General features: G+C 36.0%; 1 protein-coding gene across 1 annotated transcript in view; it reads right to left on the reverse strand.

The window, feature by feature from the left end:
- Positions 1-4124: 4124 nt before the first annotated feature.
- The window catches only part of LOC146003968 (uncharacterized), a 34258-nt gene continuing 14521 nt past the window's right edge, over positions 4125-23861 (reverse strand). Inside the window, exons 2-6 of the mRNA XM_083142498.1 lie at positions 21061-21375; positions 17928-18038; positions 13038-13198; positions 10136-10304; positions 4125-4818 (exon numbers count right to left, since the gene is read on the reverse strand). Of these exons, the coding sequence (XP_082998624.1) occupies positions 4709-4818; positions 10136-10304; positions 13038-13198; positions 17928-18038; positions 21061-21375 (866 nt within the window). The 3' untranslated portion in view covers positions 4125-4708. The remainder of the gene's footprint in view (positions 4819-10135; positions 10305-13037; positions 13199-17927; positions 18039-21060; positions 21376-23861) is intronic.

Consider the following 23861-nt stretch of genomic DNA (forward strand, 5'->3'; position numbering starts at 1 on the left):
GCAGTTGCTACCCACTTCTGCCCCGCACTATGCTAAACCTTATATACCAAGGGAAAGTAAACTACTCTTGCCCCACCCTGCCCATTTTAGAACCCAATCACCACCACTGGTAGTCAGACCTCTACCTGCCTTTGATGTTGGAATACTGGGCCAGAAAGGGGGAGGAGGAGGTATGAACCCCATCAACTTCCCCTTGTGCATGCCAATGAGGGGATCCATAATATAAAAGAGCAGTAGCTTGGGGAACTTGATTTGACCCCTTCTGTCAGGAGATTATCTCTAATTTTTCATCTGGATGTAAGGATAAATTTAGAACAAAGATACCTGTTAAAAAAAAAAAAAAAGTTGGGGTAAAACATTAAGGGTGTATGAACAAATTACTGTCATTCTTTTGTATCATTTCCAATTACATTACACACTAAATTGTATCTTTATGAACATTAAATTTCACATCAATTGAATATATTTCATGCAACTTCAGTTACATGATTCAAATGTTTGGATTTGAAGTATCTCCCTAATTGTCGTGATGCTCAATCAGAACCTTTCGTTTCTTGCATCCTAGTTGACTTTTCAGTTTCATCTTCTGTGATCAATTAGAATTTCCTAACTAGTACAGTGAGGGTTCGGAATCCTGGGGGTGGGGGATTCTTATCCCCAACAACATTGTCATAAAAATCCCTCAACCAAAAATTTCTGGAGGGCTCTCTCTTCAAAAATGGGACAAATTCTGATACAAGCTCCAAGCACATCATAAAATTCCCATTGTTGACTGAGGCAAATACTCGTTTGTCCCCACACGAAACACTAGTCCACAAGATGGCAATTTCTTAACAACTATAGTCGTTTTCACGTTCAGAAGACACAATGGGCTCTTATGGACAATGCTTTTCTTATGGGAAATATGAGCGAGCTGTTGTGAAATTTCTCGATTTACAAATTTAGCTTACGTAAAATCGGTACCTGCAGTTTTGCAGGAAATTTTGTAGAGAATACGTTGGCGAGCGCAAAAAAGTGGTAATTTGTTTACATATTTTTAGATAAATTAAAAACGCAAAATTTCTGTGAAAACAAAATTTTTACATTATTTTCATTCCTAACGTTGAAACATGCTGTAAAATTGAAGCATTCATTATGAAAAAAATTGACACTGTTTTCTAATTGTCATAGGTGATGGTGGTGCTCAGACTTTATCAATACTTTAAAGCATATTCGCATTAAAAAATATTTAAATAAAGTATGTGGAGATTTTTTATATTCTTGCAGTAGAAAATGTCGTCGCTGGCTATTTTTTGTTCTGTAATTCCAAGTAAAAACTTCCAGCGACAAAGTTGTGAAGAAAATAATGAAATTATTTTTTATAACCACTCAAAGGTTCCCAGAAATATTACTTCCATGCATTTGGAGTTTATTTTTAACCCGAACCGCACGCGAAGTAAGGGGACGTTGTCTGGCCATCTTGAGCCGACTCACCGCAGCATTCAGGCTAATCACCACCAAATTTTCGAGTTTTTACTTTATTTCCATTCAGTAAAAATATTAACTTCATTCAGTTTGTTATAATAGAATTTCAATTACTTTAATTTAATAATTTACAATTATTTCCAATGCTGCTGTTGTGAGCAACATTAGTGCTGTTGCAAATACACGTTGTTTTTGTTTACATTACTGTCGACATTAATACTAAAATGAAGATCACCTTTCAGTTTACAACGTACACATAAATTCATAGATAATAATGAATTTATATATATATATATATGTAACACATTACCATATCTCAATGTTATTCTATGAAATAATTACAGAGAAAGGCGAATGAATATTAAATGTGCCTGTGTATTAAATTAAATCTAATGGGAAAATGACATGCTAATGAACTGTAATGTTCACAGTATAATATTAATATTAATAATTACATATAATTATCATTATATATATAAAATATGTAACACCTACATTGTGAAGGAAGCTCATCATTTCCCGGCGACATGAGCTAGCGCTGTATCGGCAACACTGTGCGGTTTCTCCATAAGCGCCGTTGTGTCTTCTGAACGTGAAAACGACTTTAGTACAAGTCTGGAGGACACCTTTAATATTCAATTCCCCCACACAAAAAATATTTATAAACTCTACCCAATTCATTGCCCTGCCCTTGAAACACTAGCAGAGAATCAGGTTGTGAGGTGAATTCTCCTGGTCTGTCACCCTCCAATTAAGGTGTTTCCAATCATTATACCCACTCTCCCTATATTGTGATGTTCCTCCAAAACGTTTACAAGAAGCACAAAAATAAATCCTCTTAGCTTCACGAATACACTAAGTAGTCACTTTTGAATATCTGTTCATTTACAATTCTTCTTTCTAACAGCACATTAGTAAAAAATCTGCCAAATTTAGAAATATCACCATCTAAATTTTACAGCCTCGGTAGCTCAGTTGTTAGTGTGTCTGACTACCTTGTGAGAGACCCGGGTTCGATCCCCAGCAGGGGAGAACCGGGATTTTTTCCACCTGTTCAAGCGGCTCCGGTGCCCACCCATCATCGTATAAAATGGGTACCTGGAGGAAAAGTCGGCCAAGAGCATGTTGCTGATCACATCACCCCCACCTTCGGCAGTGATGAAGAAAGTGTGGGGCCCTAACTCCACACCCCCTATATGCCTTCATGGCATGGTGCAAAGCACAGGGGAGCACTTTACTTTTTACTTTACCATCTAAATTTTGATTAATGCCATTTTTTTAACAAAGTACAGTAGAACCCTGATTTTTACATTTTCCCACATTATACATTCAATCTCAATGGTCCCAAGACACCAAAAGGAAAATTTTCCTCTATTTTACATTTTCCCGAATTTTAAATTTTTTTTTTCAGTTCAGTCCCCTGAAAAACGTAAAATTGAGGTTCCGCTGCAGTCATGTAAAATCATTTATTACTCAAAAGAATCATCATTTGGTTTTAAAGATTTATCATCTTTGAACACATTACACAATCAAGAGGGCATCAGTTCAATGCCTAATGGAGGCAGGTAGTGATTTAGATTGCTCTTTAAAGTGTTCATACAGTCCCGATTAGCCATTCTGTGCATAAAGTGGACTTACAATAAATCCAATTTAGGCAATTGTATGCACAACTCACAATATTACGTCCCATTTCTTTTCATGTTCATGTTATCATGATCTATCTTATGTTCAGTGCTTAAACTAGTTTCTGGAGGCACACAGTGGTTTGGATCCCACTTTAAACTGAAGGTCCAGTCCCGATTAACCTTACTGTGCATAAAGTGGACTTAAAAAACACCAACTCAATCAACTTAAACTAGTTTTGTATTCATTGTCAGCCTTTCTGGAGAAAAACTAGTCAAGTTTCAGTATTTTTAACACCACCACACATTTCTTCTGTTATTGTTTTTTTCCTTTAAATTTCACACAATACTTGGAAATACCACACATCTCCTCACTATAATAAGTAAGCAGGAAGTAAAAGGTGGTGTCATTACTTCACCTTCACACACTGAGACAGACAATAAAAGTGAACTTAATGGGACAAAGATAGCATTGCCATTCAGCTTGCTGGCCTAGTTGCCTAGGATCTAGTTGGATAATGAATTATGCTCAATTCAACACACAAATCATTAAGATGTTTCTACCACTCTTGTTCTTGGTGCATAAGGTCCATGCTTAATTCAGCTCTGCTAAAACAAAAAAATACATTCTGCATATTTATAATTTCATTTCTGGATCTTACACATTCTACCATTTTCATCCTACACAGACACTGAGGAATGGGACGGATTGAGGGAAACATGGGGGAAAAAAACATGGCATTGTGAGTGCATTCTGTATGTAAATTATCGCTTCAAGAATAATATTAACTTTCTCTACAGGCACAGCTGTAAAAATTAATAATTATTCAGATATTTTAAATTGCCTTGGCATTTAACAAAACTAACGTAAATGATACGACAGCCTTGGAATAGCTATGTATGTTGAAAACTTGGTACCATCTTGCACACAGAAAAAGCTAAAATTATTAATGCACGGATTGTAAGCAAAATTTGCATAGTTAGCAGACTTAGATTAGAAAATTTCAACAATTTGAAATATGTAAATTTAATGTGTTAATCTACCCAGCATTATGTTTATTTTCACAATAAACTACACACAGGAAATCAGAAATCTACAACAAAGTAAATGTGATTAAACATTAAGTAATACTCTGATACTGGTCATCAAATACAGTTTCTTTTAGTCACATGTGGTTACAATATTATAGAAAATTATTTTAATTTTTAAGATCATAGTGTAAATATTTATTAATACTTTGTACAAATATTTTTCTTCTTGTAGATCTGCAGACATTTTTCCACAAAGATATGGTAACCAGACCATTTCATTTCACATCACTGTCTCAAACACAATCACTGTTATACTGCCAAGATAGTCTGGAATATTTATTGATAATATAGTGCACGTTCCCTCACAATAGGCCTAATAACAAATGAAAGTTATCTCATTTTCAGAATGATGAAGATTATATAGTCTTTTCCTGAAAAATCAGGCCATTGCATAAACTAACAACATATAAAGCAAATCAGAGTATCTAATGCACAACTAAAACCGACTTATCTTCACATACTGTTAAGGTTGTTTGAAATTTTTGCAACTTTATGTTTTCACTAGTAGAGTCTGTGTGTCCATTTCAAAATTAAAAATCCCCCAGGGTTTTGCAAAACACATCAAAAGCTTCTGGAAGTTCTAACTCCTTAAACATGCCACACTGCTCCAAAAACATATTTCTTCCTTCTTCGTCTAAATCTGAAAAATTACACAATCAAGACATGTCATTTGTTACAATTAATATCTGGGCAGAAACACCAGTACAGTGGTTCCCGAATTTTACATTTTTCCACACTATACATTTGTTCTTCATGGTCCCTGTGGAGCAAAATGTTATGTATCAGGATTTTACATTTTCCTGCATTTTTTTTTTACCTTGGTCTGCTGAAAAATGTAAAATCGAAGTTGCAGTGTATATTGCCCATTCCACAAAGGACTTATAAAATCAGGATTTTGATAAAATTTTCATATCTCCGAGTAGAAACATTGTTACCTATAATACTTGAAAATAAAAAGTTGTATACTGCTTTACATGTCCTGTACTGTGGACGTATATTCTAAGGCATGCTTTAGACGAAAGCATTTTCCTTGGCATTTTTCTGTTTCCATGTGAAGTGAAAAATCTTTTGGCATTTCAGTTGCCATGGCATATTTCATGGCATTTCTCAAGGATAGAACCCATCCTATTTCCATAGCATTTTTCGTAGCATAACCAATCAGAAGCGACCTCTTGGTCACGAGTGAAGGTGTAATGGCGGCCACGTGAGATGTAAACAATGTATCACTTCACATTTTTAAAAGCCGATAACTATTCAACCGAGAGGAATACCATCTTGTATAAAACGTTATTAGATACAAAACAATGGCACTGTTTAAATACATACTTTACAACGTTTACTGTACACGTACGGAAGAGTATTTTAGTTGTTGCAAATGTAAACACTGTGCACTCAGCATAGATGGTGTTAGTCGACGTGCCTTTCATGCTGTATAAGTTATACACTATCTGCTACAAGATTTTTGGAAGCATTTAGATAGCAGTTATGCTGGCAAAAATGTTAAAGGAATTGCTTTCATATAAATCCGACTTAAGGCATTATGCTTTGGGCTCCGGCTATTTGACATATGCTTGTTGAAGTCTCCTGGGAGATTTCAGCCTGTGTATGGCATTGATGGCCACCCATCATAGTGAGAGAACTGGGGAGCTGCAAATGAATAGCATAAACCGATCATAGAAAACCTACGACTTGGGGTTTGTTGTACTGACCACACGTCACCCGTAACTGGTTGGATGGCCGACAGTCAGTAGGCTGGCCCTCACAGGCTGTTACGCCACTTGTTATTGTTACTTACATTGATTTATGTTAAAAAAAAATCTAGGCTCAAGACTTCAATTTATAAGTAAAGCAAAAAGCTTATCCCTATTTTTTTTTAAAATAAAACAATAAAGAATAACCAATGGAAAAACGTGTCATAGAAAATTGAGTGTCAAAAACAGGAACCAGGTCAGAATGTCATCTTTTCATAATCTATTAAAACTTTGCAACTAAAATTTCTTGGACAAGATGTGTAGAAGTTAATAAAAATATATTAATTGTGCATTTCAGTATATTAATAACATGAAATGTGGAAAAGTAAAGAGGAACAGTTGTGGCAGATAATGACTCACTTGATGGGATTGAGTAGAAGACTCTGCCCAAGGATATAATAGTAATCATAACAATAACAAATTGACAATAAAATGTTTATTATTACAAACTTATAATTATCATTATTTCGAATATTGAATTCTACAGAGTGATCCATTGAAATGTAGACCTCCGCATCAGTGTTTGCGAAATCGGCAAGTGAGGTACTCGCAGCCATATGTCGGCACTAGACTGCTCGTGAATCAAGCATACAAGTTTCTGTAACTAGTTTAAAGAGTGATTTATTTGCGACATGGAACTTTTACACCAGGGATTCATGTTTCAAATCGCCTTTGAACTTCATGTGTCGACCGAGTTAACACATATGAATCACAAATACACACTGTGCAATATAAAACATTTGCTGAGCTATAACACACTTTGCGGTTGAATACACTAGAAAAAAATACAATACGTAACATGGACCCTTATCACTTCACAATCTCATGTCTACTTTCAGGACCTTCATAAAAATCTGTTTTTAACCCCGCTTGTCAGCTTACATTACTGGGTGTCTTAATAATCATTTATAAAAAATGTGTGCGTATCGAAGGAGACTAATTTGAAACACATCCTTTCACTGACAAACGGCTGCGAGTGCCTCATTTGCCGATAGAGCAAACACTGACGCAGCAGTCTACACTTCAGTGTCACAAGCCATCCTTAAGGAAATACCTGATGTGACACCCATGCCAGGGCCGGCCTTTAAGTTTTAAAAACAACACAAAGAACATAAACAGCACAAAATATGAAATGCTTTAAAAGTTTGTCCGTGCTTTCAACTCTATCTTGGAGTGATCATCACGGCTGGTCGAGAGACAGCGAAGAAAACACACATGAGTAGGGGCGGATTTTTGCATATTTCCATGTGTTTTTCCTTAAGGAAAGTTCATATGCTCTCAACGGATTTAACCATTTCACTTCATGTGGATTACTCTGGTGAAGTCTTATAGTGCATATAAATGCATATTTGGGACGTTAGTGCATATTTTAGCTTAACGTGCATATATTGGGAATACTTTTCATATACTTGTTCGTTCAAGATTGTCTGCTTCATTTCCCCCGTTTTTTGTGTCAGAATTTAAAAATAGCCTAGTTTGTCTGGTCATTGGCTCTAGTTGGGTTGAGGACATTCCTAAACTTTGCAGGTGATCTGGTTGCAAAGATAGACAAACCCACCCTTTCACCAACCAACGGCTTTTCAGAGATGCGAGTCAAATTTCCAAATTCCAGCAACAGCACTGGGGTCGCCTTACTTAATGTGACATCTTGATAACGAGTGAGTGTGTGTGTGTGTGTGCTGCAGAAGTGGCAATAAATGCCGAAGGAGAGAAGAAGTAACAGCACATTGCTCTAACAGTTGGTAGAAGGCAACAATGTGTTTACCAATGCAGGCAGAGTTATTTATTGTCAAATATGCTCTAAACATTTATTAGAATTTACCAGGTATTTAGAATAGTTTTTGGCAGCTTAAATGGAAATTTTACGAAATGCAAATTTACCATGCTCAAAGAGAGATTCCATTTCTGGTAATGGAAAACATGTTGCCTGCGTAGGCCTGGACACTGTGATATTTATAAACTTCTGTTACATATTTACGTGATGTGCGAGTTACTCACAAATGTACCAAAATGATTATATTACACGAGTTCCTTTGTCATTCAATAACTGTAATATTGCAATTATAATATACTTATCTTCTTAGAAACACTTTGCTCCTTTCATTGCATTGTTTTGTTTGAATATTAAGCTGCAATCCATCGACAGACATAATTGCAAAAAGTAATGGTATTTTTATATCTAATTTAAAATAAAATACGATCATAATGCATATCATCATCATCTGACCATCATTCCCTTAGTTTCTACTTTCTTCTTATTTTGTACTAAATAATGGAATAATCCTTCACTAGGTTATACAGCAGCAATGTCCGCAAAAATTAACATACATAATTTGTACAAAATAGTCTTACTTACGTATGATCGTATTTTATTCTTAAATTAGACATAAAAATACCATAACTTTTTGCAATTATGTCTGTTGATGGATTGCAGCTTAATATTCAAACAAAACACTGGTGAGGTTTAAACATTATTTCTGGGTGATTTTCTTCATGAAAGAAATAGTGATTTGAAATGCTTATTTTGCTATTAAAGTAATTTGAAGGAGAAAGATTTATGTATTATTGATATATTTAATTTAGTTTTTATGGGCGTGTAACACGGTCCCTGGTTTTGATAAAGAAAATTGTCACAATCTTATCCCGTATATAACCTGCAGCACAATTTGTGTTAAAAAATTATGCTTTTCTTATTCTTTGGTCTAAAGCTGTTGTTATGCGCACAAAGATGGAATATCTTTGTGCATTATTTGCCATTAAATCACACGCAACACATAGCGTTTGTTCAACTCCCATATGACGGTAGCTGCGAACCACAGATTCATAGTGCAGACAGTTTGCTGCCTCAGTTCAATATCTGTCTATAATACATTTATATCTGTGCAAACTCTATCACCACCAGAACCGCACATTAAATGTAGCAATCCAGCATTGCTTCCTTTGAATTGATGGTTAATCTAATCTAATCTAATCTAATCTAATCAAAATGTAGTTAATCTGAATCATAAATGAAGTATCAAAAATATGCTAAAATTTCGCTGAATGGACAAAGATTAGATTTTTTTTTCTTTCTTTGTCCATTTTATCTCTTTTCGATATTGCTCAAAACAAAATAGTACTAGGAGAAGTTGAGAAAGCTGAATTAGGGAAGCAGTTAGCTATATAGCATTCAGAAACCCAGGTTTGCACAGTTCCTGCAACGGGTGAATTCGATGTTGCAAGGGGAACCTGTCCAGTATTTGCTTGGATATTCCACAACTGAAATTTATTTATTTATTTGAAAATCCTGAATACAGAAAAATCCATTTTACATCAGGATATCAACACAAGAAATGATATGAACAAATACTGTCCAGTGACATCTTGTGAAATGGAAAGAACATTTTCAAAATACAAAGACTTACTCTCTGACAATCGCAAGAGTCTGCTACCTGAAAGCATCGATAAGTATTGAAATGCTAATGTAAAAGAATAAGATATTGGTTAATGTAATGAAAGGAGCATAGTGTTTCTAACAAGATACGTATATTATAATTGCAATATTACAGTTATTAGAGCAACAAAGGAACTCGTGTAATATAATCATTTTGTTACATGAAACTAAAAACATTTGTAAATTAGCTTTTTTTGGTGATCTTAAATAGCAAAATATATCACACTTTCATTTCTATAATTGTGTTCAGTGAGTTACTGATATATATATACTTTGCATGTAAGGTTTGAACCTTAAAATAGGTGGTTTTGAAAATTTTTATTGCATATTTTAAGTGCATATTTTGGCCTTTTTTAGTGCATATTTTGGCTTTTTTTAGTGCATATAAATCCATGAGGTTTCGATTCCTGGAAGTAGTGTCATCGGAACCTCGACCATGTCTTCTGCTGTATATGCATTTTGTGTTATTTTTTAACAAGAATGTTGCCGGCACGTGGCGTGAGAAGTTTTTTAATGTCATATGGTTATCTTCTTGCATCTTGAATATGTTATAAAAGACACTAAAAATGCTTACCAAGGCAGTCTTTATTTATGTAATAAACACTTAAGGTGTAATGTTTCAATGCCCTTCAGACTAAGAACTAAAAAAACTGATACAGGGTCAAAATGTTATGTGTGAAATGTTTTATTACATAAATATAGTGCCTCGGTCAGCATTTTTAGTGTTTTTATAACATGGAAACAAGGCTTAATCACGTTATAAAAATACTAACCTTCACTCTCAACTTTTATCTCGTAAGGCAATACCTGACAAGAACTGTAAAGCAAATGTAAATCCACATCATGAGTTTTCTTTTCCACTTTGTCGTTTAAAGAGAAAGAGAGGCAAGCGTGCGTACAATCTCTACTGTTGAAGAAGTTAATGTTAATAGGCACTTGAACCTAAAAATACAAGAAAAAATGACGTAGCAGTAGATATAACAATTTTTAATTTCTGCACATCAACATTTGAAAAATAAGAAACTTATTAACTAAAACCGCGTTTATCAGAATTAGATGGGACCATGCCCATTTTGGATAATAAAGAATATATTTTATTAAACATGCACGTCACAATAGGAACATGATGACTCCATTATATAAACGCCATTGGTCAATGAATCTTATTTTTAAAATATTTATTTTTATACTTCAACTTACATTTCTTTCTAATTTTTCAAGAGTGCACGTAAAATTGGAATATTTTCCAGATTTATTCACATGACAAAATATGTTGTTTATGAATGAAGCAATCAACTTCAACCTTCCATGTGATATGTACTTTGATTGGTTACTTTTCAAGTGAATTGTATAAAACACCATAAAAGTCATTATGAATTATATACGGTGCTAGAAAAATCTTCTTCCGAGCTAGGTGCCAACTCCAAAAAATCAGGCACCAGGTAAGCACCTACTCGCAATTGTGCATACTATAAGAAGCTGAGCATCACTGTATTCAAAACAAAGCTAAGTCATGTAAGAAAGTGAGAAATGGGGGGTTGGGAGACAGAGTAAGAAATTGTTACTGATTCTATGGAATGTTCACAACGTTGATAAAAAAAAATCATTTGCTAACTTACGCTGTACTGCAATTTGAACTTAGAATCTTCAAAATTTCGTACATGCAAACTTAAAAAAATGGCAATATTACAGCAAGAGATCACTGTTGCCAGGCTGAAATTTTTAGTCACTGTGGCGACCGGGGTTTTTCGAGCCCTGATTATATACATAACTATGCTACCTTTGGGATGAGTATTTAGATCATTCTATCTATAATAGATACTCATAATGCTGTAAATAAAAGACTGTTACCCAAAACTATTTTGATTTCCCTTAAACATGGTTAAATATTTTATTTTCCATCAATATAGTGGCCTGTTACATAGGTAGTGCGTAAAAAAATAAATTGCTTTTTATACAAGGTCATTTTTGTTTGTCTGTTTCTCGTTCAATTATCTGAATGACAGAAGTTGGAAACAGAAACTAAAAACACCCTCTAGACAAACAACAACAAAGAGATATGGAACAGAATTATGAAATGTATGAAAAAGAAACACTACAATGTCCCTGCCATACTCAATTTTCAAACTCAAGACCCTTACATTTGCATTGAATTATGCAAAGCAGCTACTTAATTATAAAGAACAGTTCATAATTGGGAAAAGAGAGACGCGGTAGTATATAAATACGGAGAAACTAGTACCTGGCTGAAAAAGAGATACTCCACACTCCAGAACTACAATGCATCCAATATGGAAGGTACGCGGACGACACAACAGTCGTATACAAAAAGACAGAAGAACTCAACCTTCTACTGAACAAGCTAAATAGCATCCACCCCAGGCTCAACTTCACCGTAGAACAAGAAAAACATGGTAAAATCAAATTCCTGGACATCACCATCTGCCTTGCACTTAACAAATTCACAACCACTGTCTACAGAAAACCGGATGCAGGCAAGCAGTACATACATGCTCTCTCCAGCCATCCCCCCAAGCAAAAAGCCAATGTGTGGCTGAACTTTTATCGAAGAGCCTTCTCCTACTGTGGCAAAGAAGAGGATCTACGAGAGGAGATAGCCACCATCACAGAAATAGCCCTGAAACATGGCTACACTGAATCACAACTTTCCACTTGGTGCAGTAAGGCGGAAATACAGGTCAGACACCCTAACCAACCACAATCAACCCATCCACAATCAACCTCCAGCAGCTAATATAAATGGTTTGCCTTCCCCTACCATCCCACCACTTCCAACCACATATCCAAAGCCCTTCTCCCATATGGCATCAAAGTAACATACAAACCCAATTCCAAAATAGCTGATAGACTGAACAAACACAAAAGTTACTTCCTCTTCCCCCTTGATAACCCAGGTGTATACGACGCAGAGTGTGAATGCAAGGCACATTACATCGGCAGGTCCATCAGATCTGTCAATGAAAGAATCCAACAGCACATAGCAGATGCGAAAAAAGCCCAAACCACTACTGGTCTTGCTAAACATTTCATATACAATAGCCATAAAATTCAAAACGTTCAAGTCAAACACACTGCCCACACGCTTGTAGACACCAAAATCAAGGAAACGCACGCCATAATGCACTTCCCACACGATCTAAACATCGATAGCGGGCAAGCGCACCACACTTGGATTCCCCTACTACAACAGTTATCGCCCGGAAATAGCAGACGACACAGACCGAGATGCACAGTTAACAACAGCGCACCTAGCGGCAGCCAGAGAACTACAAACAAAAGACGCAAGCCAAGCAACAGCACAGCAAGTTCCAACGAGGATGGTGGCAGTGACCACTGAAATTAATCGAAAAAGAAAAAAACAGCTTCGCGGATAAAAGTGAGTACTAGTTTCTCCATATTTATAAAAAACAGCATCATCAAATATGAAAATACATTATGAATTTTTGAGAAAAATGCCAAAGTTTGTTTTTACACAAGTATCATAGGGTACATTTTTTTAATGTTAGCATAGTTATTACATATTAATTATTACACGGTACTTTCAACATGATGTGTCCTACAATTACAGCTTACAATTTTACCTATTTAAATGAGCGCACAAGTGTACATGACATGCATGTACAGAAGCAGAAATTTTTAAAATACCTTTCCTACCTGTTTCACTTCCGAAATTTGTTCCTGTCTGATCACGAAGCACGATGTAATCCAGTAAACGTGCCTGCAAAATGCAAAAGGATCCTTGTTTTTTAGAATTTCTTCCAAGTCGGATCGTGCAATAGGCAGTGGAAGGATGTATTTATCCAGCGACCAATTGCCTGCAAAATATGAAGGGCATATAACTGTTTACTTCTCTCACTAGGTATCACATTATTTGGACTAAAAGTAGGAAACAGAAGAAATAAGTAATATTTTTTAGAATGCTTCGAATTGCAGTTCTTGTGCATACACACATATTGTCATCACACAATTTTAATTAAGATCAAGTCTGACAATGAAGAAATAGAAAATCTGAGAAACAATTTAGAAAAAATTGCCTTGTAGAAGTGTGCTTGAAGTGGGGCCATTACCAGGGTCTGAGAAAAAAAATTACATCCAGATTTTTGGAATTCCAACTGGAATTCCAACCAGTTGTGTAACTTCAAATGGTTATGTATTAAAGTGCCTAATTGTCGAAGTTGTCTCAACACTAATCAGAAATCTTAAAACATTACCCATTCTGAATACATCCCAATTTTCTCCAGATATGGTGTATACTTCCCATCCGAAACACCCCAATTGTTTTACCCTGATCCCATTCCCAGCAAAAGTGATTTGATTTCATTTGACTTTTGTTATTCAGCATCACATTTCTGCCAATCTTGGCTAATCGCAATGATGAGAGTGAGTGATGATGTGATAAAATCGGTGAAGGGGCATTCACAAAGAACATCTATGCCAACGTTGAGATTTGAACCCAGTACCTTTAGCATCGTATAGTACATGTGCTAACCACTCCACCATGGAGGTCGCTTCCACCAAAAGTGTATCATCTCTACTTGAAACACACATGGTAGTGGATCAAAAGTCTGCGATTTTCACATTATATGCTAATATTACCTACTAATACATTGTGGTATTCCACAAAAAAATAGTCCTACTCTATGGAAATAACAAAATGAATCAAACTGAAAATTGTTATTGCTCTTAATTGCATTAAGGTTTAAATCTCTGTGAATGCACATAATTTGCATATTTTAACAACACATTATAATAGCATCTGTAGACTATATCCTTCATGGAGAAAGAAGTCAAACTTTGCTACATTTATAAAGAGTCGCACACGTAACACATTTTCGTTTATGTTTTTCATGCATTCAGGCTATGTCATCACTCAAGTTTTTTCATTCGCTAGCAGACACCACAAAGTTCTTTATAATTCTACGAAATCAATTCATTATGAATACCTTAATCCAATAACATGTCTACAAATGTCACACATTCAATCCTGGAATGTATATATTTACTGTAAATGTGATTGTGTCCTAAATTTCAACTTAAAGTCCTTCATTTTGGGAAAGAATAATCTACTCTAACTGATTACCTGGAATTGCCCGGGTATTTATTTATCCCAATCTTGTATTAGACAGGAAAATTATGAATTCTAAGTATAGTGTAAAATGTAACTAATTTTAAATGTGATCGTGAATGTCACCAATTAGCTTAGCGACTCCGAAAACTATGGTTTCGACACTAATCTAGGTAATTTGTGGCATTTTATTTTTCACCCCCACTCTCACTCCCCCATGCCGATAGGTGATGAACTTGGAGTTGAACCACATTGGGCGTGTCTCGAAAACTATGGATTCCATTTGCAACCCAGCCTGAATGTTAGACAACCCAAGAAACACTATCGTTGTGCAGATTGCATAGAGTCACGGATGTCTGTTTGTGCGGAATTTAATATCGATGGTTCTCGATTATTTTTACATATCACCCCTTCCCACCCCACCCCTAGGGGTGTCTTACTCCCACAGTATTTTTTTCCAGATTGCAAGTGATACGTGTACCAAGTTTGGTTGAAATTTCTCCAGGTGTTCGAGAGTTATGCCAGAACAAACAAATATATACACATACATACATCCATTTTTATATACAATAGTGTCTCGTTTATCCGACATTCCGTATTATCCAACAAGAACTGAAAGCAGTTTCTCCCGACTCTAACGCACGGCGCGCCCGCCTACACTATGACTCATGTGTGTCATTTGCTACTCAGTGCAGTGATTACTGTATTAGGTTCATTATGTGTAAAATTATAACACTAGTTTGACGTTTAATAGGCTCTTTCTTAACACCTCCCTATTATCCGACATTCTGCCAGCCCGTTTATGTCGGATAAGCGAGACTCGACTGTATATAGAATATATATTGCTTCCAGGGATCTGCTTGACCTACTCATAATTAATTACTTCCACAATGCATGATCTGTGTAAACAAGTTACAGCTACCCATGGACCCAGAACAAACATCCTCAGGAGATAGTAATAAACAGGGCTAGGAAGTTGATGACCTAAAAAATAGCAAAAAATGACCTTAAAATTCTTTAAAAATGCCCTAAAATTTAAAAAATTAACTAAAATTAATTTTCACTTTGAAAATGAAAGTTTGATTTTTCATAAATTACATGAGAGTAGTTGAATAGTTCAAAAAAAACATTCCTTGGTGGTTTAAACTACAGAAGCAAAGGGGTGAAACCAATTAAGTGTTAATGTAGTTTCCTTTATTTTTACTTCAAGGTTATATAAAATACATTGCAAGGTTGTTCTGTGTAAGTCATTCATCTTCTTTCAAAGTGGACCTTCTACAATACAGTAGTGGGCCAGTATCTGTAAAGTTGTGTTTCGCGTACATCAGATTATATATTTTTTAAATATTGTGGCTAATTTTACTTTAAAACCACAGATTAAAGCGATAATACTGGCCAAAAATGATACCTCAAAGTAGGCTTCACACAAAGTATTTTGCGTTTGCTGGAAGAAAAATAAATTATTTAATGCATTGCCAAACATTTTAGTTAAAATAATATTGTACTTTTCCATTGACAGTATTCTTTTGATTAATGCTAATCTTGGCAAAAGGACCATGCTAGGAAATTTAAATGTATAAGTTCTGCTAGCAAATGCATTTAAATTCACGAAACAAAGAAAGAAGCCTCAAAAATGAAGAAAAATGCAATAAAAAAGGCAAAAAATACTGAAGAATTAACTAAAAGCCACAAAGGCCAAATTTTTTTCAAAAAATGCAAAAAAAATGTTTTCTGGTTCTAACTGAAGGGAAATAGACTGGTATCAGGTATAACATTGTTTTCAAGGCCCAGAAAAAAAATTATTAATCTAAGATTGGTATTTTATGATCTTATCTACTTATACAGAGTGTCCGAAAAGTCACGCAACCCGGTGTTTACGACCGTATAACGGAATAGCGAAACGGAACGTGAAGAAACGCTTTCTGCCAAGAGAATGCCCTGTATATTGGGAAAATTTAGAGAGACAAACATATGTAAGAACATGCATGTTTTAATAACAAATAAGCAAAGTGTTGCCAAAGGCGGAAAAAAAATATTTGCAAATCGTGTATATTGATGCACAGAACTCACTGAGGTAAATTATTGCAACATTTCACAATACCAACGAACAATTTGGATGGCCATCTAATGAATTTGACAGAAAAAGAACTTTGACGAAGTTTCAAAAACATTGCAGAAGGGAATAAATGGGCTGTTCCAAAAATCGATGTTTTCACAATATTACGCAGGGCACTGCCAACACTGTTGCTGTCACGTGTCACTAACAGATGTGTTTCACCTCAGGCTATCACACTAGGGCACTTTTAACGACAAAGGAGAAAGTTGGTTATTCTCGAACATATGCAATAAATTACATACACCTTGCAACCCTGAAATGTTGGTACAGAAGAACGTGTATCAATTGTTATGTTTTCTGTGCCTTATACCGCGTTTGTTACAACCTGTCCCGGTTCCCGCGCTAGTTGCTCCCTGGCTTTTCTCGGTGCTGGGGAAAGTCAAAGCCAGGCAGCCAATTAAAATACGCAACGTCCCAACAGCGTCTACGTAAGCGCCTCTCTTCTGGCTTTCATTCGCTCCTCGCTGCCCAGCAGACGATTTTTTCTCGTTTCTCATTGACACCGAAACTGTCGAGCGCTCCCTAGCGCGGGAAAGGGGACAGGTTGTAACAAACGCGGTATAGGTGGTTGCTGTTTGCTGCGAACGGCATTCCAGATTGTGTCTACTTATGCTGACGTCCTGTGTGTGTTTTTAAAATGCCATATTCTACACAGGGAAGAGTGTTTATTGTTGAAGAATATATCCGAACATCGTCATATTCTTGCGTAAGAGAAGCATTTAGGGATACCCACATTTCAGGGTTGCAAGGTGTATGTAATTTATTGCATATGTTCGAGAATAACCAACTTTCTCCTTTGTCGTTAAAAGTGCCCTAGTGTGATAGCCTGAGGTGAAACACATCTGTTAGTAACACATGACAACAACAGTGTTGCCAGTGTCCCTCGTAATATTGTGAAATCATCGATTTTTGGAACAGCCCATTTATTCCCTTCTGCAATGTTTTTGAAACATCGTCAAAGTTCCTTTTCTGTCAAATTCATTAGATGGCCATCCAAATTGTTCGTTGGTATTGTGAAATGTTGCAATAATTTACCTCAGTGAGTTCTGTGCATCAATATACACGATTTGCAAATATTTTTTTTCCGTCTCTGGCAACACTTTGCTTATTTGTTATTAAAACATGCATGTTCTTACATATGTTTGTCTCTCTAAATTTTCCCAATATACCGGGCATTCTCTTGGCAGAAAGCGTTTCTTCTCATTCCGTTATACGGTCGTAAACACCGGGTTGCGTGACTTTTCGGACACTCTGTATAAAAACATTAATACAACAATGAAACAGTACACTACAAGTAATATAACCGGTTGAAAAAAAAATACAAATTATCTACAGCACACAAAACCTGCTTACTTGTACATACCTTCAGCGTTCTTCACCAACTTTATGTAACAAGCTTCAGCATAGGATCTATGACTGTATGTACAAAAATTTGCTACAAGCTCATTCTTTGTTGCTTTCCCAAAGCTAATTCCTAAAGTGAAAGAAAAAAATTAAGAATGAGACTTTGTGCATCTGGCAAGTAAATTTATCATTTAATGCTATTTTTAAAATTTTTCATTTAAATATATTATACAGCGTGTCCCGCTTATATGTATAATAAAAGAAAAGTTCATAACTTCTAAACAAACTGTCAGAATGATGTGATTGTTGTTTCATTTTAAAGAATGACGCATATTTTTTTTATTTTTTTTAGTAACACAATCAGTGGTAGTTGCGCATGCGCAGTAGGCAGAATGTCTTGAAAACTGATACTATCTGTTTCTCACTGGCCATTCGTCATGTGGTCACCACAAGAAAAGGTGTTTTGTGTTTTAACATTGTCTGAAGTGAAGTCTGTGTGTGACACTTGTGGAGAGACGATTTCGTGCACGTTATGGTTTGGGTGCTAAAGAAGTAGTTCCATCGTACATTTCAATAAAGAATTGGGGAAAAAATTGAGCGAAACCGGTTCATTTCTCAAATCTCGTTAGAGACTTCCAGACGAGCATTTCAATGGAAAATGGATAGGAAGAGGTTCGGATTTTATTGAATGTTCCCCACAGTCACCAGACCTCACTGTGTGTGATTTTTTGTTGTGGTGTGTGTTAAGGACAAAGTTTACTGTACACCGGTTAGAGATTTGCAAGACTTGCGTGAAAGAATTGTGGTTGCAGTAAGCAACATTACCCCGCACATGCTTCAAAATGTGTGACTTGAGGCTGACAACCGGTTTGACATTTGCCATGCCACTAACGGTTCACATGTGGAAGTGCGCTAGTTTTCTTGATTTGTAAAAAAAAAATTCTGAGTTGTTACATGTTTGTACAAAGTTTGAACAAAAAATATTGGTAAATAAAAAAAGTTGTGATTTTTTCTTTTATTATACGTATAAGCGGGACACGCTGTACATGCACAATTGCATCGATGTATTTGTAGGAGGGCGTTCCCAAGTAAAAAGTAAAAACTTGTACTAGTACTGCGAGAAGGCAGGTAGCTTCTGCCCAACCAGCCTCTAGCAATACAAAGCAATTTGCCACTTGTAGTGATTTCTGTACATTGTTCTTATTTCTGAAGAGAAGAAACATTATTATTTCACTTTTTATTTTGCAAGAAAAATAATTTTTTCACCAATTTTCTATTGTAAGAACTAAGCAAGAAGGTGTCATATTGCAGTGACATATACTCTCCTGTTACCTGATTTACTGCTGGTAAAGCAATATTTTACATGTATACAAAAAAATTGCCACAAAATTCGAAGTTTTCGGACTTCTGTTTGTATTTTACCTGCATGCCTGTATAGGTGTGTCATTTCTATTTTATCTGATTAATATACAATAAATAAGAATTGTTGTTAAACCAGGTCGAGTTTTCAGAAAACACCACTGTAATATTGTTATGTTTTGATAACATAGTTAGTTTAGCCCAATTAACAGTGAATATCAGACATTTCAATAAATTGTGCACACATATAGTAAAACCTTTATTTTACATCTGATCTATCCGAAACACTATTTTTAAGATGAAAATGTTGCATACATGTATTGTCTGAAGTCTGTGGAACATGTACCAGTCGTTTTGAGGTCACAGACGGCAGTGTGTAAATATATGTGTAAATAACATTTCAAAAGGCTGGCTGCCAAAGCCGTCATTCTCATAAATTATAGTGGTATTCAGGTTTTCAAAAATTTAAAAGTAATTAACCCTTCAAGCCGGGAGTTAAATACCCATCAGCCACTGCGAGAGGCGGTAATTTTAAATCACCAAAACCGCAATTTTCTCATAATGTCACAAAATTGAACATATCTTAAAAACCATTTGCTCAATTACAATGCAATTTTCCAGACTTTTAAACGAAACTTCACACTACACAAAAATGTATAAATAATGACATTTGTACTATAATAACAAAAATAATAATAAAAATAAGAACTTACATGTTGCGCTTACAAAGTACTCCTTCTGTCTTGTGTTCTTGTTAGTTTAGAAGTCCAACGTTGTGTGTTGTGTCAAAAAATAACAAAAAGGGATCAAGAACATTATTGACTGCTTTTTGGGGACCGCACAATCCACAAAACGCAAGTTTATTTGCTTTCAAAGAGTCGTCAACTTCTTTCCAGTTCCAGGTTACATTCGATGATGCAACAGGTGAGGATGTAATGCCATCTAATTCGCTTTCACTATCACTGACACTATCTACTTTCTGTTCTGCATAGTTTACTTCACTTTCACTTTTAGATAGAAATGAAGAAATTGAACCTTCACTGTCACTTTCCTCTAAAAACGCACAAATTTCGTCCGTTTCAATGCCCTTTACCTGCTCGTGCGATGCCATTTCTCAGCTGTTTTCTTTACGTAATAAAGTGATGCAATCTCACATAATTTCATGTAATTGGAAGGAAAACCAACAGATGGCAGCACATTGCAGTCTACTCTTGAGTTACATGCGTTTTCATTCATGTGGGAAAACAACAGATGCCAGAATATGCATAATTTCGTCACTACTACACGGGACGTATACGTGTACGTTGAACCGCCTCTAGAAGCACTATGAGGGTCCGTACACGTGTACGTCGAACCGGCTTGAAGAGTTAAAACTGAACCTAACAAAAATAATCACGTATGATGTTTCTTCAGATTAAAAATGTACATGAAATAAGTAAGTAAGGCACCATAACCAAACTTGCCTAATCCACTCATATCATTTCTGATTTTAATTGAACATATCAGAATAAATAAAGAAGTTTCCACTGTGTGGGGATAAAAAGGAAAATTCAGAACTGCACATAATGCTAAATGCCTCAAATATGGCAGCACTAGTCCATTACACAAGAAACAGTTGACAAGTAAAATGCATACAGAAATACCGGGTGCAGAAAACATGTTCTCTAAGAAAGGTGATATAAATTAGCCTCTGTAACATGAGCATATATAAGTGTAGCAAATGCATACGAGTAAAACAGGCATGCAATAATGATGAGATTACCTTTGGACATGTATTTCTTCCTCAGGCTTACCTGACAATTTATGAAGTTCCAGTTGCAATTTTAGACTTTGCTGCTTAAATGTTGGAGAATATTTTTTTATAAAACCAGTAACATTGTGATTCTCATTCTCTTCTGCACATTCCTCTTCTCTATTCTCAGACTCCTTAGATGCTTCTCCATTTTCATCAATCTTCATGCGTTTACCTTCAAAATTAGTTATTCTTCTATGCAACAGCTGTTGAAATAACCTCTGTTTTTCCTTTTTCACAGCTTTCAACTGTTCCTCTAGTAATGCTACCTCATTTTTTTTCCTAATCCATGATGACCGGAATTCTTCATTTTCATCTGCATAAAGAAGAAAAAAGCAAATCAGATCATTTCATACTCCCTGCTGGAATAACATCCAGCAGGATTGGCCTTTCAGCCTATGACAGATAAAACTTTTTAAAAATTTCCTCCCCTTTCAAAAAATTATGATATTCCAACTTCTGAGAAAATTACATGTTTTGAATTACTTCTATAGCATTCGAGTGAAATTTGTGTGACAGTTTGGTGCCACAGTAAGCTGTTGCTGCTTTCCTTTCTTTCTTTTTTTTTAAAGATACCCCCAAAACAGTGTAAGCAAACCACACTAAGACTCACTTGAATTTTGCAGAAAGAATTCTAAGCAATGTAATTTCTCAAAATTTAGTTCATTATAGCATATGTATGTCATCGGGCAATTGCGTTCGCGAACTTGCCACCATGCTCGTACTTTGGCAGCACTGTGCAAACAACTCGGAAAGGTTTCATAACCGTGGTATATCAGTGTCTCACAGCTGTGTTCGTGTCGTCGTGAGAATGTTGGAGCTTGAATTTAGCAATGAACGAACATTACTAAATTTCTTGTTAAACTTGACAAGAGTGCTTGGCAAGAGTGGAAGTGTTAGTCCAAGTTTATGGGGATAATGGTGTGAAGAAACGGCAGTGTACAAATGGATTAAACGTTTTTCTGAGGGAAGAGAAAAACTCGCTGATGAAGAGAGGCCGGGGCGGCCAGTAACAAACAAAACTGGCGAAAACAATCCAAAAATTTGTCGAATTGTGTTAAAATTGTTGGTTGAACGTGAGAAGCAAAGCAGACCAAGTAATGTAATTGATAGAGAAACAGTTAAAAAAATCCTAACTGAAAACTTTGGCATGAGAAAGGTGTGTGGAAAGATGGTCCCAGAGGAGCCCATTGGTGAAAAAAAAATCGAAGTTTGTCAAGATATTTTGGAGAGGCAAGAAGATGGTTTTGGCCATGTTATCACTGGTGATGAAAAAGTCATGACCCCAATTACTTTCTTTTTACCCAAAGGAAAAAGAAACATTGAAAGGAAGACATTTTGATTACATTCAGGACATCAAGATCAATAAGATGACAGCTCAAATGGCGATTCCAGAAAAAGAGTTCTAAATTTGCTTTGAAGGGTGGACTAGGTGCTGACATCGGTGCATAGCTTCCCAAGGGTGACCATGGTGATATTCAGCAATGACGTATGAAGCCATTTTTATAGGATGAGTTCGTGAACTTAAATATCAGACCTCGTATAACAGGAAAGTTCTGAAAATGTCTTTACTGACAAACTAAAGTTTTCATAACCTCATGATCCCTTAATTCGGTACAAATATTACATATCAGAACCATCAGTTGTAACAGATTGTTTACAGAACGTTCCGGGAAGAAAGAAGCAAAAGGAATCGAAACACCCCTTTTTGAAATAATAGACTGAGTCCGGTACACAAAGGAAAGTAAGCGCTCGTGGATTTGCGCGCGGAGACGTTGAAGCAGTTGGCGCGGAGAAGTTACAGCAGTTGGCGCGGAGATTTTGACTGGAAGATGGTCGCGCAATTCAGTGCTCTTTCTGTTGAGTTTTGCATACCTCCGGTGACATTTTCTTGGCGAAGTGGTAAAGTAGTCCCTTCAGTCGGAAGACCATGCTAGTCCGCCGTTGTTTGCAGAGGCACAAGAAACGTTAAATCGGCATTAAGGCTCTTTTTAAAAGAGATGGTGCGGAAGTGAACTCACTCTGCAGCAGTTTAGCAGATTTTCAGTCAGTGACGCCGAGGTTGCAGAGAAGGATTTTCTCCAGCGACAAGACACCAAGGATCGTCGGACAAAGAAGACGGAACAACGAGGATTTTAGTGAAGTGATCCCCAGTGTCGAGAGCTCTCGTGTTTTAACCCCCACAAGCTTGATCTTCTGATGAAAAAATCCCACTAAAGTTTGAAAAGCGCTAATTCTTTCTAAAGGCCGGCCATGTAATCGTGAGTAAAAAGGTTAAATTTGTTATTTTTATAAATATATGTGAGAGTGATTTTTCCTTATATTTCTTTTACCAAGATAATCTAAAGTACTGGTGTCAACTCTTGTATTGGGTTTACTCATGTAAACCAAGAACCACCAGCGAATCAGTGTGAACCTTTAATTCTTTTTTTGTGAAGTTTTTACTTAGTTTTCTTCTGTAATAAAAGAAAGTAAAGGTAATTGGTTATTCTTTCCTTCAAACATTGAAATCTATAATAATACTTGAAATCAGTTTATCTCAACCGAACTGTAGTTAAAAAGCATAGCTAAGTCTAATACTAATAGTAATAACGATAAAATCACGTTTTATCGTTATATGGTGCCCGAAACTCCCGGGAGTTGCCTTAGGTTGTCTTGGTGAAAGAAAAAAGAAATGAAAGGGGTAACAGGCATTGTGTTGCGTCGTTGTGGGCGATGTTTATGTAAACATTGAGTGTTGCAGCCTGCGTTCGTGTTTGTCGGCAGCATGGCTCGTACAATACGGAAAGCTCCTTGTTGCGG

This window comes from Lepisma saccharinum, chromosome 21, assembly GCF_977018435.1.
Source record: "Lepisma saccharinum chromosome 21, izLepSacc3.1, whole genome shotgun sequence".
Lineage (NCBI taxonomy): Eukaryota > Metazoa > Arthropoda > Insecta > Zygentoma > Lepismatidae > Lepisma > Lepisma saccharinum.